At 39.6% G+C, this 17,372-nt stretch overlaps 1 protein-coding gene across 3 annotated transcripts in view; it reads left to right on the forward strand.

Annotated features, from left to right (window-relative positions):
* LOC117460832 (RNA-binding motif, single-stranded-interacting protein 3-like) overlaps window positions 1-16,860 on the forward strand; it is a 154,736-nt gene extending 137,876 nt beyond the window's left edge. For 2 of the 3 annotated variants that reach the window (XM_034102421.2, XM_034102418.2), the window contains exons 11-14: window positions 10,893-11,009; window positions 12,887-12,967; window positions 13,462-13,580; window positions 14,356-16,860. In XM_034102421.2, coding sequence (XP_033958312.1) covers window positions 10,893-11,009; window positions 12,887-12,967; window positions 13,462-13,580; window positions 14,356-14,359 — 321 coding nt within the window. In that variant the 3' untranslated portion in view covers window positions 14,360-16,860. The remainder of the gene's footprint in view (window positions 1-10,892; window positions 11,010-12,886; window positions 12,968-13,461; window positions 13,581-14,355) is intronic. The other variant, XM_034102419.2, reaches the window with a different exon arrangement.
* Window positions 16,861-17,372: the final 512 nt, after the last annotated feature.

Here is a 17,372-nt window from a genome sequence, read left to right on the forward strand (position 1 = left end):
GCGCACACATCGAGTGACATGTTTTGCTGACATAACGTATGTTATCTAGTTTCATTTTAATGGTCTACCTTGTCAGTTTGCAGTGCTGGAGTGTAACATTTACTCAAGTACTATACTTAAGTTAAAATGTTGCAGTGCTTGTATGTACTTTACTTGTGCTGTATATTTCTACTCCACTACATCTCAGAGGGAAATATTTATCTGACTTTATATATTAGTAATATTATTATTAATCGTAAATAAAATCAACAATCTATAATGATGAGATAAAGCAATTAAATAAGCTCCACCTTTAACAGTTGTAGAGTGATGTTTACATTATTGCATACTATTATTCTAATGCAATGATATAATAAATAGTATTCTGAAATGAGCTGCAGAGTAGTATTTCACTTTTACTTTCTGTGCAATGACAATATTTTCATGCTAACACTTTTACTAAATTAACATTTTGTACTTATGTTGTTGAGTATTTCTAAACTATTGTGTTACTACTTTTACTTAAGAAACAGATACGTCTTCCACCAATGTCATTTTGATATGTGATTTTGACATGATCCAGAGGAATAGTTACATTTCTGAAACACTAATTTTTTTTTTTATTGCTGTCCTCCACTCTCTTCATATTCAACTATCTGTCAATATTTTAGTCCAGCCAAACTCCATACGCAGTTTTGTGTGTTATTCCTTTTGTTTAATTCATCACATCAGTTGCTTTTCATATGCAGTTACACTTAATGACTGAATATAACCTGTACCCTGTACAACAATATCTACAGGGCCGCCCCACCCTACAGGCCGATCATGCAGACTGCGTGGGGCCTCACCTTGCGGAGGGGGCCTCATCTTGCGGACGGTGCCTCAACTGAGCCGAAAATGCAGCGCACCTATGCTCTTATGCGCAGGCCCGCCTTAACCTGCCATCAGGCCCTGGGGCTGATGGCAGGTTTTTGTAGGCCCCCTATTTAAACAACAAATCAAAGTAATTTATAGCCTCGGCAGGCTCTTTGAATAACACACATAAGATGAGAATAAACAAGTTTAAATGATTTGTTATTGGTTGTGATCATATTCTAAAGATGTTTGGATTATTGAAAAATATACAGCTCTCTTTCATGAGTGTTGAGAGCTGTATCCATAAATTCATTTTGTGCTCAAAGTGCTCCAGATTGATGCATTTAACTTCAACATTTAAAAACAAAACTTCCCGGGGGTGCATGCCCCCGGACCCCCCTAGAGGATGTGAGGTCCACCCCCAAATAAAGCAGGTTAAAATAATTAAATTGCAAAACATTTCTTTTAGTAAACACTGAAAACGGGTCCCACAGACCCAAACAGAACACAAAGGTTAAAGTTAAGCATATAATAATGTTAAAATGTGCTAAATATGTACACTGCAAAAAACAAAAGAAAGAGGAGTAAAAGTAGCTTGAAAGTAGCTCTCATCCTAAAATAGGTTGGCGACCCCTGCATAAAAAGTGTAACTATAAGTATCTGAAATAAATATGTGTACTGAAACAAATACCAATAACTGTATTGCATTGTTTTCTTATGCGCAATTACTTCATACTGTCTTTGTCTTTTTCGTCCTGCATTTATTGTGCCCCCCTCAGGAAATAACTGGCCCCAGCCTGGCCTCCCCAGTCAAATTGGTCTAGAACCGCCACTGGGGGGAGATATAGCCAGTCTCTGATTGTGTTACGTTATTATGAGAGTGCTCTCATACTTGTTTGATTCTGAAATTGTATATATTTATATAAATATATATATACCTGTGTGTGTGTGTGTGTGTGTTCCCGCATCTGTAGCCTGTTATTGTCTCATTATACCGCACTGTGAATTAATTAAAAGTAAATATATAAGTCATCATGAACACAGTTATGTCCATCAGAGGGCTGCTGTGCCTCCTGTCATCATTAATGGATGTCTCTTTAAAATGACTGCTCAGAGGAGAGGAGTTCTCATTTCTCTAACCGCCTGCTGCCTCCCCTCCGCTCTCCTCGGTTCCCCACCTCGGCTCCTCCACTCTCATCTCCTGTGGGCGGGACTAAGACACGAGGATAGGAGTGGAGGAGGGGAATTAGTGAAATGAGAAAGGGCCCAGGTCAGCCCATGCATTAAGGCGGCCTTGCTAATGCGGCGCAATCATGGCGCATTTCCACTGCAGGGCCTCGCATGGCATAGTACGGTATAGTTAGGCCTTGGTAGGCCAGGCTCACTTTATGCTGCGTTCTCATTACAGTTTAGGAACTGGGGTAGTAACTATAGTAACGCAGTGTAGGCGGAGCCGTGACGTCATCTTCAATGTGAAACACAAAACCAACATCAGCCGTTAGCTGTTAGCCCTCAGAGATCACAGCTCCTCATACCTGTTCAGAAACTAGACAGTTAAAGGTGACCTATCATGAAAAATGCACTTGTTCCAGGGAACTCACCAAGTGTTAGAAAACACAACCCTCTCTCTTTTCCTCCATACCCAAATCTCTAAAAACGGGGCTGCAACGGATCTGATACAGACTGTTCCAGATTTGAATTATTTTCTACGTCACAGAAGTGGTGCTCCGCCTATATGGCCAACTCTCCACCTATCAGGGGAATGAGAGGTTGGGCCACGGCCGGCCATTGCCGCTCGAAAGCGCTGGAGACGCTGTAGTACATATGCCAGGCCTGTAAGTGGTGCTGTAGTCTGCCACAAAAGCAGCGAAGAAGACTTCCCGCACATGGTTGCCATGGTTGCCCTTCTGTTTATAGAGTGGCGAAGTCACGCCCATCTACTTCCGGTCCATGGGACCTTATTTCGGAAAAATTATGTAGGCTATTAAAGTCAATGGAGAGAGAAAACTTATCTTTTGATCCCGTTTAAATTGTGCCACCAATTACACATATGATGTTTGTCAATCTTAAAAAATAATTTCCATGTCAAAAAAGTCACAGTTTCTCGCAAAACTGTTGAAATATAAGACTATGAAAAATACGCAACTAGAAAGACTACAAATCCCAGAGTCGCATAAGTGATGTCATAACTGATGTCACAATTGTTTTCCTCCACTAAATATAAGAGATAGCTAAGATAAGATACATTTAACAAGATACCTGTGTGCTTAGTAGCTACCAGGCTGTAATCATGCCAGCAATGGGTCTTGCTCGTTCTTTCGCTTCCCGTCTGATGAAACAACCAGGAGTGGCTGGATCAAGTTAGCTATCTAGCTAGTAGCAAGCACGTTAGTTAGTATTACAGTCTTAGCCTTGTCATTTTTATTAGCCTTAACATGAAGTAACATCAAGTAACCCAAAATGTTAAACAGTAAGAGTAGTAGTCATATTTCGTGAACCCTTTGAAGAGTACTATCACACCGGGGTGATCATTCTATAATACACCATTTAAGCCCGGGAGAGAAATGCTAACACTAACGCTACATTAGAACCGGCGATCTGTTCTACTTCTGCTATCTGCACAAATGGTTGACATTAAACATTAAAAAGATCAGGCAGTTCAGAGAGAATCAAAGGAAGGCAGGCAGGCAGGCAGCTTTGCATGACATTCTTCTGGACGTGTTGATAGTGAGGGTAGTCAATCACTTTTTTGACAAGACAGTGACGGCCATCTTGGTGACGTGTGTTGTTGTGAGAGTCTGTGAGACCAGAGATGTAGTTCATTAACCGTTTCACACAAACAAATGTGTTACTTCACAGTTTTACGACACATTTTAATTTTTTTTACTTGCAAAATTATCTTTTAAATTGACAAACATCATATGTGTAATTTGTGGCACAATTCAAACGGGATCGAAAGATAATCTTTCTCTCTCCATTGACTTCAATAAATAATTTTTCCGAAATAAGGTCCCATGGAGCTCCCCCGGAAGGGGAGGGACTTCGCCACTCTATTGTCGGGGACAGGTGGCGCAGTGGTCTGTGCATCAGATCAAGGGGGAGTGCTGGGGAACTCCAGTTCGAAACCCGCTACTGCGTCAGGCCTTCACCCGGATTTGCTCCTGTGGGTATTGTCCACAGTACATGTATAATACCAATGTGTCCTTGTAAAAGCGCCTCGAAGACCTCGAGGCGTGAAGATGGACGGTGTGGCGCAGTGCGCTGTGCAATGATCATCAGATCAAGGGGTGAAACTCGCCGCTGCTGCTGCGTCTGTAAAGCCGGTGTGTCCTTGTAGGCCATAAAGTGAACCCTGTTATCGTTTCATCCCGCTCCACAGAAGTGGAACTACACAATCTTTAGTTCATAAAAAAGAACGAGTCATGCTTATCCACCAAAAAAAGTTTGTCGCTAAAATTCCTGTCAATTCTTCTAGGCACGTAATTATTAGCTGAACTAGTCCCTTCAAAGCGTAATAATATCTTGGTCAAAAGTAGTGCCACGGTCCGTCACGTGATCGTGCTACACCAATTGGGTAGCTGCATATACCGGTATCAACAAACAGATTTGGAAAAAATGGCGACCGCCATGATTTCATCGAGTAGCGTGGACGAGGAAAACGCACCAGAAAGTCTCAAAAAGTCAAAATTATCAACACACAAACATTGTTACATGCATATTACGTCTGTGAAGCACGAAAAGGTTGATTATTTTACCAATATCACACTGCAGGTCTTCAACAACATCAACAGACTGTACACCCTCCATGACAGTGGCATTGATTTTGAAGTTACAAATACAATATTATCATATTACAATAATAATAATAATAATAATATAATATATATATATTATATATATCTATAATAATCTATATATATCTATAATAATAATATATATATATATTTATACATATATAATAATAATCTATATATATATATATATTATATATATCTATAATAATAATCTATATATATCTATAATAATAATCTATAATAATAATAATAATAACATATAATATATATATATATATAATAATAATAATCTATATATATCTATAATAATAATCTATAATAATAATAATGTAATTCATCAAATTATTATATGATGAATGAGTAAATAAATGAATCAATGGTCATTGGTATAAGTACTGCATTCTATTGATCTAAATTACTTAACGTAACAAGTTAACCTTCTTCTTGGACGCAGCTATGTATGAAATCAAGTCATGTTTATTTTAAGAGTGCATTTAACGTGTACAGGGTAACAATAACAACAGACAGACAGACAAAAAGTCCTCAGTCTAATGGAATAATCCACGAGCTCAGCCAATGAACCTAGCGATGCGAACATGGTAGTCCAGGAATGTAGTTGTATCTGGAGTTGGCTGATAAACGCTGCTAGCCAATGTTGATTCGATGGTCAACTCTGTTCCCAGATAGTAAAACCTCTCACAAATACCGCGTATATAACGCAAATACCTCGGACTTAGTGATGTATTAAGATGACAAAACATGACATAAAACAAGCATACAGCACTGTTTAGAATCTATTTGGTCTGGTTCAGAGCCATGTGCGGCTTTCACACCAGCGCTTTTCAGTTTCTAGCTCCGAGCGTGAGCTTTTCTGGTTCAGCTCCGGTTTCCCTTTTCAGCTCCCGCTCTGTGCACACCGCCCACTGGCACCCCAGAGCTGCCCCTGCTGCGTCATGACGTCACCGTTTACATCGCTGATTTGCTCCCCAACGGCACCCATTACGGCGCTCACAACAACAACAGCGTCGGGTCGATGATCATGTTGCTTTTAATCACACGAAGCCAGAATAAATTGAATAACGACTTCTCCAACCTTATGCTTTGCTCCAGAGTGCCGTGGTCAACACACTCTCACTCCCTAAGCGTCCAATAGCGACGTTTGGTCAGTGTCCGTGGCGTCCAATTGTGACGCACCTAGGCTCCTTCAGCGTCATAAAGGGACGCAAATAGCTTTCAACTGATTGCAATGTATTCCCATCTGCGTCGGGATTTGACGCTCATGGAAGCACGGCATTCGTTTATGTCGGCTGCCCTTAAAGGTAATGTGAGCGTCCATTCCCAGGAGTAAAGGATGGCAGAAGACACTACACTACCCAGAATCCCCAGCTATCGTTTGGACTACACCATGTGCTCTTGACAAACCCGTGATAGTCCTCAAGCTCTGTGATTGGAGAGTGTGCTCCGAGGGTTAAGCCGATTCTCGAACAGCACTTGAAATGGGATGGAACCACGGCAGACTGTCCAAAACTGGATTTGAACGGGTCCACCGCGTCCCCCCTCCCCCACCCCGTCCCCAGAACTACACATGCTGGCTATTCTGTTTCGCAACATGTTCTCTATGGCACGTCTCTACTGGGAGTTGTAGTTTTAAAAGACGTTTTCGTATTTCCCATAATAAGAAGTTGCCAGTATTAAACTGTGTACATCCCTGGAGGTTTAGGGGACAGGAAACACTCACATTTAAAACATATAATTAATAAATGGGTGAAAATTGCTTGTGCCCAATATGGGCAGTATTAATATATATACCCACATGCCAGCTAAGGTCAGAAGAGCTTTATTTAACAGCTGGTCTTATGTGTGTGACCCCTGTGATAACATTACGTTACATTAATTGATAAGCCTGAAACATGCACTTGTCAAGGTTCAGAGGCACATTTTGCAAATATGGCAGTAGCCATCGATCAGCTTAAGATAAGATATACTTTATTGATCCCAAGTTGGAACATTTGCGTTACATCAGCATGTGTAACAGTTAAATATGCAGTTGTGTTTATTTGAAAATCATTTAGTATAATCACATAAATTCTGTGTTTTATATTCAACAATTCTGTGTTCTTTATTTATTGATTGTTCAATACCTGACAAGGCCGGAGATGAAATATCTACATACATCTTATAAGAGTAATACATTATGTATAATATCAGTTAAAATAAGTGCTTCAACATAGTTAACATTGCTGGAGGTATGCACAAATATTGATAGACATCTTGTAATGCACTATTGAGGAACCTGCAACCCAAGTTTTTCATTCAGTGCAGAACTACACCACAGTTGTTTAGGCCTATATGATATGTCAATAAACCTTAGAAAATCTTGAAATCTTGAACGGGATGTGCAAAATAGTCATTACATACAGTCTTTAATTAACAATTAGTAGAGAATAACGAGTAATGAATATACTTTATAGGGATCGTATTAATATCTAATAATACAAATATTGAAATTCAATAACATGCTTTAACCACCAGGTGTCCCTTGATATCAGCTGTGCACCTTTATGGTGTAAATACAGCCTATCTACCAATTGGATCAAATATAAAAGTGAGCCGAATTAGTGTTGATACTGCAAGGAGACGTATTGTGTGAAAAGAAATGTAAGATGTTGTTTAATGGCTGATATATTTATGATCCACGTCACGTTTTCAGTTCCTCATGTTTGTCTTCTCATCAGGGCTCTATAAATACAGAACTACGGCAGATATGTAATATGTAATGCAGCCGAACCGTGTATTACAATGCCGTTATGTGATGACTTTCAAAGAGAAAAGCAAGCACACTCCGAATAAGGTATTATTATTATTTTGGTCTGTTTCCGGTATTTGTTAATGACGATGTGCTCTGACATGTGAGACTGGAATTGCACAGGGGGGAAATAACGTAGGCTATCTTTAGATGCGGATTTTGTTAAACTAATATGTTTAGGCTGTGGACCAACACTATACATTGACGGGGAAGGGGGTAGCAATAAAGATAACACCATTAAACAGTTACACAACATAACAGAAATAATATCGATAGCAGCGTCCCTAGCAACCACCTCGGTAACAATGAAAACGTCGCGATTTCCTGAAGTAATCTTCGTAATAACTAGCAAACTAAAGATCATGTACATCCACTGCACACATAATCTGAAGTAACAACTCATATTTCTCGCATCAAATGACATCAAAACGCATTTTAATGGCCAAACTAACTTTAAAATAGCCATTTTCCACCTAGAATAAAACGAATTTCGGCCATGTTTTCTTTTTCTGCAGGGAGAAATTTGAAGATCACGTGACATAGACGCCAGCCATCGGAATGAATGGTGAAAAAAACGGGGTTTGTCAAACAGAGCACATGGTGTAGGCCAAACGATAGCTGGGGATTCTGGGTAGTGTAGTGTCTTCTGCCATCCTTTACTCAGAAAACATATTTGTTTCTCCGAATCGAAGGGGAAAAATACAAAAGCATTGCACACAATTTAAACCAATCAATGTTGTGTAATTAACAAGGATAATCTGGTGTTTTTTAGTCGATGAGTAGTGCAGATATCACTGTAAAATCAATCGACAGTAAGAGGAGTACTTACTTTTGGGTGTAAAATTCTCCGTTATCCAATGGGAATGGATGCTCACATTGCCTTTAAGGGCAGCCGGCATAAACGAATGCCGTGCTTCCATGAGCGTCAAATCCCGACGCAGATGGGAATACATTGCAATCAGTTGAAAGCTATTTGCGTCCCTTTATGACGCTGAAGGAGACTAGGAGCGTCAAAATTGGACGCCACGGACACTGACCAAACGTCGCTATTGGACGCTTAGGGAGTGAGAGTGTGTTGCCGTGGTTCATTGTTTATTAATGTGTTTCTGCAGCATTTACCGACCGCTGCAGTATTGGCTGCTCTTCCACGGGAGTTTATTCTCCCGTTAGCTCCCGGTTAGCTCACACTGCAGCGGCCGCTCTAAAGTATTCACTGTCCGACTCACACAAGCAGCTGATGCATATCCCCAGTTCCCCTTAGCCTAAGTGAATGTGTGTCAGTCTGAATTGACGCTGTTTGGTATCACAACGCTGTTATGAAAGTTTCTCTGGTATAAAACGGGTGATGTTAGCATAGCAACCGAAGCTAAACTGACTACTTGCATCCGATAGCTGCAATAATACAAAACAACACGTCTGCCTCTCTCCACAATGATCGATAACAGTGATGATGGTCAAAGTAAGGTACAAATAAACAGAATCACACGAAGCCTGGTTAGTGTTGCCTGACTTTATAAAGTGTGTTTATAAGCACTACTGCTTGTAGGCAGGCATAACAGTCGACCCATGTTCAGGGGAGGTGGGTTTAGTTTCCTGCACGCCTCGACGTAAGAGAGACGTAAGCGACGTCGCCTCTTAGCTCCAAAGCTCTTGCCTCTGGACCGACAATTTTTTGGAGCTGGAAATGAAGCGGATTCCGGAGCTAAGAGCCGGCACCGCTGCGGTGTGAACAGGAAAACCCGGCGCTTTTCAGGCTCTAGCTCCGAGCCGGAGCTGAAAAGGCGCTGGTGTGAAAGGGGCAATAGAGAGATAATCTCTCTATGGCTCTGGTCTGGTTTAATGTAACCATGTAGGCGGCCATCTTTCACTTCTGTTGACAATATGCAGCTACCCAATTGGTGTAGCACGATCACGTGACGAACCGTGGCACTACTTTTGACCAAGATATTATTACGCTTTGAAGGGACTAGTTCAGCCAATAATTACGTGCCTAGAAGAATTGACAGGAATTTTAGCGACAAACTTTTTTTTGGTGGATAAGCATGACTCGTTCTTTTTTATGAACTAAAGATTATGTAGTTCCACTTCTGTGGAGCGGGATTACTTTTCTAAAGGACTTTTCGAGGTTCACCTTGCGGCCTATTGGGCAAGACACTTCACCTGAACTTGCTCCTGTGGGTATTGTCCACAGTATCTGACCATTGCATGTATGATATATGTGTAATGTGTGTATATGTAAAAGCGCTTTGAGTCATTGAAAAAGTGCTATAATAAATGTAAGGAATTATTATTATTATTGTCCGCTGTGGCTCTTTTTCTCCCTCCCCGAGGCAAGCGTTTGCTCCTGCTGCTGTTATTCATTGCAATCCCTCCCTCGCTGTAATTCTCTCCGGTTAGTCCACCAGCAGATGACAAACACTTCCAAGGAACGAGGGGACCGTGCGGCAGAGTTTCAATTAGATTTTTTTTCGCCGATCAACATGTCCGTTAAAGTTTAAATCTTCCGGACAAAATTAGAAAAGTACCGGTCAAAGGACTTCTTTGTTATTTATTGAGCTTTAAAACAAATGAATAATGACTCTATATAATCATATAAGAATAAAACACGGAGGACGGAGATCTCTTTTTGTCCCCCTCTTCTCCCTGCTGCAGCCTATCAGCTGATCTCAAAGCACGCTCCCCTCTCCTGCAGGGGGGCGTGGTCAGCTGCAGCTCACAGAATCAACCCCCTGCAAAAACAGGGCTGGAAAGACCAAATACTGTAGAGCGAAATGAGGCATGGCTAAAATGCAGGATCTGTCTGGTATTTTGAAAAAAAAACTATATTTATATATTTTAGGTATGGCCCTACAATATATTGTTCAAATATAGCATGATAGGTCACCTTTAAACAAGTACAAATCACAGAGTGTCTGTGTCATGGCGAATACAGTCGCTGGTTTATTTATGTCTGTTTAGGCCGTTGTTGCGAGTGTGGCCGGTCGGAGCATATACAGCGTTAGCTTAGCCGATCTCCATTCAGAAAACATGCATTTTAAAAGATGTTTTGCCTGCCGTCTGTCTGCAGACTTGTCAAAGCATTAATTCATGGTTTTTACTAACCGGTATCAGTATGTTGTTACTTCGGCATCATTTTTAAACGTGTATTACAATTAAATCAATTTAAAATATGTTCATTTTGTTGTAGTTGCCAGTGGTTCTCTCACTAGTTTAGCATACTCAGCCCGGTTGTTGGAAGAACCTCAATTTTGGAGAGCCAGAAAACTGTGCCCGCTAGCCGGAACTACGCCTAGTGGGGCACGGCATGGCACGGCACGGCACGCTTAAACCACGCTCTACGACGACGACACTCGCAAAGCAGAAGGCCTCATCATATAACTTTGCATGGGGCCTCATGTTGGCCAGGGATGGCCCTGAATATCTATAATCCCGTCCTCTCTCTTGTCCTCCTGCCTCAGGGTGCTGTGATCAACCCTGCATCGCCTCTAGAGTCCAGTCTGTCTCTCCACCCCTCCAGTGTGATGGCTCCCCTCACCCAGCAGATGAACCACATGTCTCTGGGCACCACAGGCACTGTGAGTCTGAGCTCCTCTAAACTACTTTGCTCTGCATGCATCTGTGTTAACTTTTGATTTGTATTACATGAATATACTTCGTCAAGTAGATATCACCATGATCTGCTGTAATTAAATGATCTCACAGCAGAAAGAGCAGACATGGATTTGCTAATTGCCTTTTTTTCTTTTGCTGAAATCTGTGATGACCCTGGTCCAAGCCTTACTATAACGTTATGGTTAGTGAAATGCAGGGGTGGGAAAAAGTACTCCGATTTTTTACTTCATAAAAATATGCATTATTTAAATACTCCATTCCACAGTAAAATTGACTCAAATTGAAGAAAATTTGACTCTAAAAATATTACATTTGGTCCTATAGAGTAAAATGTACTCTTTGTTCAGAGTTGTATTTTTAGAGTTTATTTTACTCTAATATGTGCTTAGATTTGACTCTGCTTAATGGTTATTTACTCTATGTAGTGTATATTAAAAACAACTCTACTGCCATTTTACTCATAATAGAAGGTAATTTTATTCAGAATAGAATAAATGAACCATTATGATCTTTACAATAAAAAAAGGTCAATAAACCAAAGTGCTTAAGGAACATGAGTGGGCGTGTGTGAAGCTGACCATTGAGCGGCCCGACCAAGCAAGGAGGCAGAGAGTTCAAATACAACCCGGTGTGGGCATTTATTCATCGCTGTGGTACATGATACACATCCTCAATATGACTGTCTCACGTGAACACAGTCACCAGCAACAAGGATCTCACACACACACACACACTAACAGGAAAACAGAACCTAAATACACACAGACTAATCAAACCAACAAGACACAGGTGAGGAGGGAGGAGAAACACAGGGCACCAGGTCAACGCAATCAGCAGCAACAGACAAGACGGGAGGGGGAACACTTTTTAAACTAAAACAGGAAACAGAGACAGACAAACTAAAATATAGACAGATCGTGACAAATATATGCATACATTACATATATGTACATGCTTCCTGTGCAATGTTTTAGCGTGGAACAAAGTAATATACTTACTTATACTTATACTGCCAATAATGAAGCTAATATAATCCGTAACGGAGACCGAGATCTATGGCCCCAAAGATCACCTCCGTTACAGCGTGGTCATGGTTTAACTCCAATATAATTAAATCTCTGCATTTTTGATCGCACTCTAGAAGCTATGAGTAATAAATACACTCCAAAATGATTAAATATCACTAGTTCAGAGCAAAATAGTAATTACTCTGGAAAAAATATTCACCAATATTTCCTCTGTAGAAGCAAAAGTCCTGCTTTTAAAACCATACCTAAATAAAAGTGCTGGGATCAAATTATACTTATAGTAAAGTACCAAAAGTAAAAGTAGTCGTTATTCTTTATGGCCCATTTTTTTTTAATTAAACTGCTGGATTATGATTATTAATGCATCAACATGTTCATTACAGCCAGTAGGTGGAGCTAATTTGCGCATGTAAAATATACTGCTGCTTGATATTTTAACCAATTATTACGTATAATGTTTATTTATAAGTCGTTTTACATGTTTTATAGCCAATAATCTGAATCTGCAAAGTAACTAAAGCTGTCAGATAAATGTAGTGGAGTTAAAAATACAATGTTGGCCTCCAAAATGTAGTGAAGTAGAAGTATACATTTGCATATAATGAAAATACTCAGGTAAAGTACCTCAAAATTGTGCTTGAGTACATTACTTGAGTAAATGTACTTTGTTACATTACACACTGGTGAAAGGTTACAAAAACACATATTTCAGCAGGAATATCAGTACTATGAAACACAATCTTCTGGGGGACATATTGTTTGTGTCTGTATCATCATACTGTGTCCCCCCCCCTCCCCCTCTCTCTCTGCAGTACATGCCTGCTGCAGCTCCTATGCAAGGAACCTACATTCCCCAGTACTCTGCAGTGCCTGCCTCTGCCATCACAGTGGAAGTAAGGACTATAATAAGTTGCTTATTGTGACCTTAGATCAACTTCTTACTGCAGCCAGGGCTAACTGGATTCGAATATTGAGAATGTTATAGTCTATAAGTCACATATGATTCTGTCATATTGTGTCTCTTCGATAAATTAGATGCTAGTAACGGAAGCTGCGGTCATGCTGCCAGAAACGAAAAACAGAAATGATTCATTTCCACTGAGGGCACTTAAGCCTAGATAATATCAGAATTGTGTTGCGGTTCGCTGTGCTTCAGGGTTAGACATTGCCAATAATTAAGCTAAATTCCCAAAGGTCAGAAGAACCGTTATCTAATTCTGAAGATGAGCGCCAGAAATTAAATTGGGTCTGCTTGAAGATCACTTTTAATCGATACCAAGTGACTTGTTGTCTTTGCTGAACAGTTTGAATGTTTTTCTCAGTAAATTGCCGTATACAGCTTCTAACAACATGTAAATCGTTGTATCTGAATGGTTTCTGGTGTCAGGGTGTGGTGACAGACCCTTCTTCACAGACAGCTCCCCCCTCCTCACAGGACGCCAGCGGGCAGCAGCCTTTATCAGTGGAGAACACAGATCATGCCACAGCCTACTCTTACCAGCAGAAGTGAGTGTTGTAAAGACATCTCTCTTTGTATTGCACACTTTCTGTAAACTTACCACAAAGGTATTACAGTATGTTTTTGATATATAAATCTCCTGTCTGTGTTGTTTAAGTTTATTTCCTTCATTGCTTTAATTGAAGAAAACAGTGGTGTCACTTAATATGCTATACAGTTACAGGTGAATTAATCTGGACAAACACCTGGTAACTTTAAACAGATTCATGCAACTGTTCAGTTCAGTTTTAGTTTTTTTTGTTAACGTGGAAATTAGTTTTGATAAGTGAATTCATAGTGACTTGTTATATTCTAATGGAACTTATGCTAAGCTTTGGTTCCCAAAATGTCAAACTAGTCATTCAAAGCCATTTCATTTAGCTTATGTGAGTGGAAAGACCTGGACAGAGAGAGAAACGTCTCCTTCAATTTTGACATATTTCGTCATGAGTGATTTCTGGGGGGCTATGATTCACAAGTTAGAACAACCATGTTGAATTGTGCCCATATATATTTAGCAACAGAACACTACAGTTCTGGCAAACACAACGTGGAGCCAATTGTTTTTTTCGTGCCTAATCATGTTGAACTCTGCTTGCACAACACATTTATTTTCTTTCTTTTATTCTCCTTGTTGTATGCCTCCCAGATAACCCACCGGTGGTTTCTTTTCCAAAAACAGCAGTCGGACAAAGGGCGTTGTGTCTACAGGAGAAACTGTGACATTGTCCACTGTTTCCTCTGTTACCCTTTTTTCACTGACTTGTTTTCTGTCTCTTTAAGATAACAAGATTGTTGGGAATCGCTGCTGCATCGCCTTCAGAAGGACTGCACTGAGGCGCCGGACACACAGAGAGAATCCAAATGAAACAGGGACAAAAAAAGAGGTGGCGTGGGCAACACTGAGGGGAGAATGCTTCCACTGTGCACATGCACCAAATAAAAGACAAAATGAAAAAAAAAATCTATTATATTTCCTACCTGGTCGAACGAAGAAAGAAAAAAGAAAGGCTGGTTTGCTGAACTCGAGGACAATGAAATCAAATGCAGTCTGCAACTTTGAGTTTATCATTTCTCACTGTGGGACTGGACTTTGCCTCCAAAGGAAAAAGAGAAGACATAAAGTGAAATCTAAACTCAACCAACAAGCTGTAGAGAAAGAAAAAAAAGAACATTTGAATGTGCAGGTAGATTTTCAGAGTTTTTTATAAAAAAAAAAGAAGGAAGCAAAGTCTAGGGAAAAAAACCAGTTTGTCTTCCTTTGATATTAAGCTACATTATTTTCATTATTTTTATTATTTGAGTAGTTTTCTAGAATATCAATGTTTTCGTAAATCTTTATTGCCTTAATTTTCTCAAACTTTGGGGAAAAATAGTTTCCATAGTGTTGAATTATTATAAAAAATAATGATGATGATGATGATGATGATGATTTGAGATTTTCTTGGAGAGTTCCAAGAGCGACCGAGATGAAATCTACAAAGCTATTTGTACAGGATTAAAAAAAAAAAGGTTGTTATTGTATGAAGATGATTTTAAATTATGTGGTGCAGTGCAGCTGATGTTGGTTGATAGGAAAAAAAAATCCTCTTTAATATGACTATTGGGAAGGGTCAATCCACTGCTTCCTGGAAAATGCAGTCAAGTTTAATGGGATAAAAGTTCTGTTATTCCATCACATTTGTATCTTTTGAGTTTTGATTGCAGCCTTTTTACCTTCAAAGACGTTTTTGCTTTGCCTGCTTTGCTTGTCTCACTGCAAAAAAGAAAAGTACAAAAAAAGGAACAAATCTGACTTTCACAAAAGCAGAAAAAAACGCTAGGATTTTTAAATGTGCAAAAGCAATAGTTTTAGTAAAACTGTTGACAGTTTCTTGAGTCTTTCTTAAACGTTGAACAAAAGCAGCCAACAGGTGGCGTATTTTATACCAAAGATGAAGAAACTAGGTAGTGAAGAGATCTTCCTTGTGTTGCTTTTCCTTCATTTTTCACCTCCTTAAAACCTGAAACGGACCTGTCTTGCTTGTCATGCTGTTGGCCTTTGAGACAGTTTTATCAGTCACATGTTGTGGGTCTGCTATACAACTGCCTCAACCAGAAGAGTGTGCTCTGAGACGTTTGTTGTTGTCATGTGATCAAACGTGGTGAGGATCCAAAGTGCGTTGGAACATCTGTGAGAGACCAGACACCCTGTGGCAATATGGCATGGAGAAAGTGGAGGAGGTTGTTATAATATTGGGAAGTTGGTATAGAACACTTTGGTGGTAAAGAGGTTGACATCCTGTGGAATATTGATTAAACCTGTACGCCCCACTACGCCTTCTTCAGGCTGCATTGGCTAATCTTTACTCAAATGACTCCTAAATGCTGGTGTAGCTCATTACAACACTATTTTTTTAATCATTAGACTCAGTTTATACGTTTTACGCCAATGTTTTGCCAAACGCAAGCCTTTTAACAATGTGAGCAGGGCGAGGATCTATCTTAAAGAAAGGGCATTTCTGTTGAACAAATCATTTCAGCTTATGTATATTCTAAGAGGAAGAGGAGAGATATTTTGTTTTTCTATTTGTGTTACATTTTTTTGAGAATTGATTATGTGTGAGCTGCTGTTATTAGGGATTGAGGTAGTTGTGTGTTGGGTGGGTCCAGAAGAGGGGACGGTGACAGAATGACATTTGGAGCCTAGGACAGTTTATTGTTATCCATGACTCAACTGTATTTAAAAAACATTCTACAAGTCAGGTGCCTCTTTTCAAGTGTGAGAAAAGATAGGTTCTTGTTGCAGCCCTATTATGAGATTAGGAATCTCTTTTTGAATAATAATAATCTGCATTATGTAATGCGTAAAAGGGCATCTGTTGAAAACGAAAACACCTCTATGGACATTAACTTGCACCTACTTGAGCCTCCATCAATGAAAAGAAGCCAATGGAGGTGTGGGAACAGACGGACACACAGAAAATGCACGGTTCAACCAAAATCAAGCAGATACAAACCTCTATGGGAAAAATACATTATTGAAAGAAGAGAGAAAGTAGAGAAAGTGAGGACAAAAGTAATATTTATGAGATCTTTTTTTTGTACAGGTATGTAAAAGAAGATGCAACAGAAATAACTTTGATGATGCTATTTTTTTATTTGCTTGATCACATGCATCCCATGTCTTTCAAATTGTGATTCAGAGAGTGTCTGTAGAACCAGTGGATATTGCTGTAGTTTCAACTGTCTCTTTTCTTTTTTGTTTCCTTTTTAGACAAATCTTTCAATAAAAAAATGTTTCAAACAGTCACGACTCATGTTGTTTATTCTGCAGGCACAACGTAGAACCACTAGAGTGCACTGCTGTGCACAGTATGAGTTACATGAGTGTGTGTGTGTGTGTGTGTGTGTGTGTGTGTGTGTGTGTGTGTGTGTGTGTGTGTGTGTGTGTGTGTGTGTGTGTGTGTGTGTGTGTGTGTGTGTGTGTGTGTGTGTGCGCATGTTACATTTTCTCATTCGACACAGATGCTAACAAAGGAATTCATATTCAAACAGCCGTATTTCTTTTTTAACATACAGTATTTCCTCTGTTAAATAATAAATTAGATTAAAAAAACTGTAATGTTGCTGCAACACGGAAGCTTTAATGTTATACACAGCCTCAAAGGCACAGTAACAAGATATTTCTATTACGTATCAGGACTAATAAAGACATTGCATTACAATCATGCATAATTCTCTCCATTTCAAAGAGCTAGGCAGTGTACGATGCATACAAAATGTCAGACACACACACATCCATTCAATTCATGCTGTTT

The sequence above is a fragment of the Pseudochaenichthys georgianus genome, chromosome 16 (genome assembly GCF_902827115.2).
Source record: "Pseudochaenichthys georgianus chromosome 16, fPseGeo1.2, whole genome shotgun sequence".
Lineage (NCBI taxonomy): Eukaryota > Metazoa > Chordata > Actinopteri > Perciformes > Channichthyidae > Pseudochaenichthys > Pseudochaenichthys georgianus.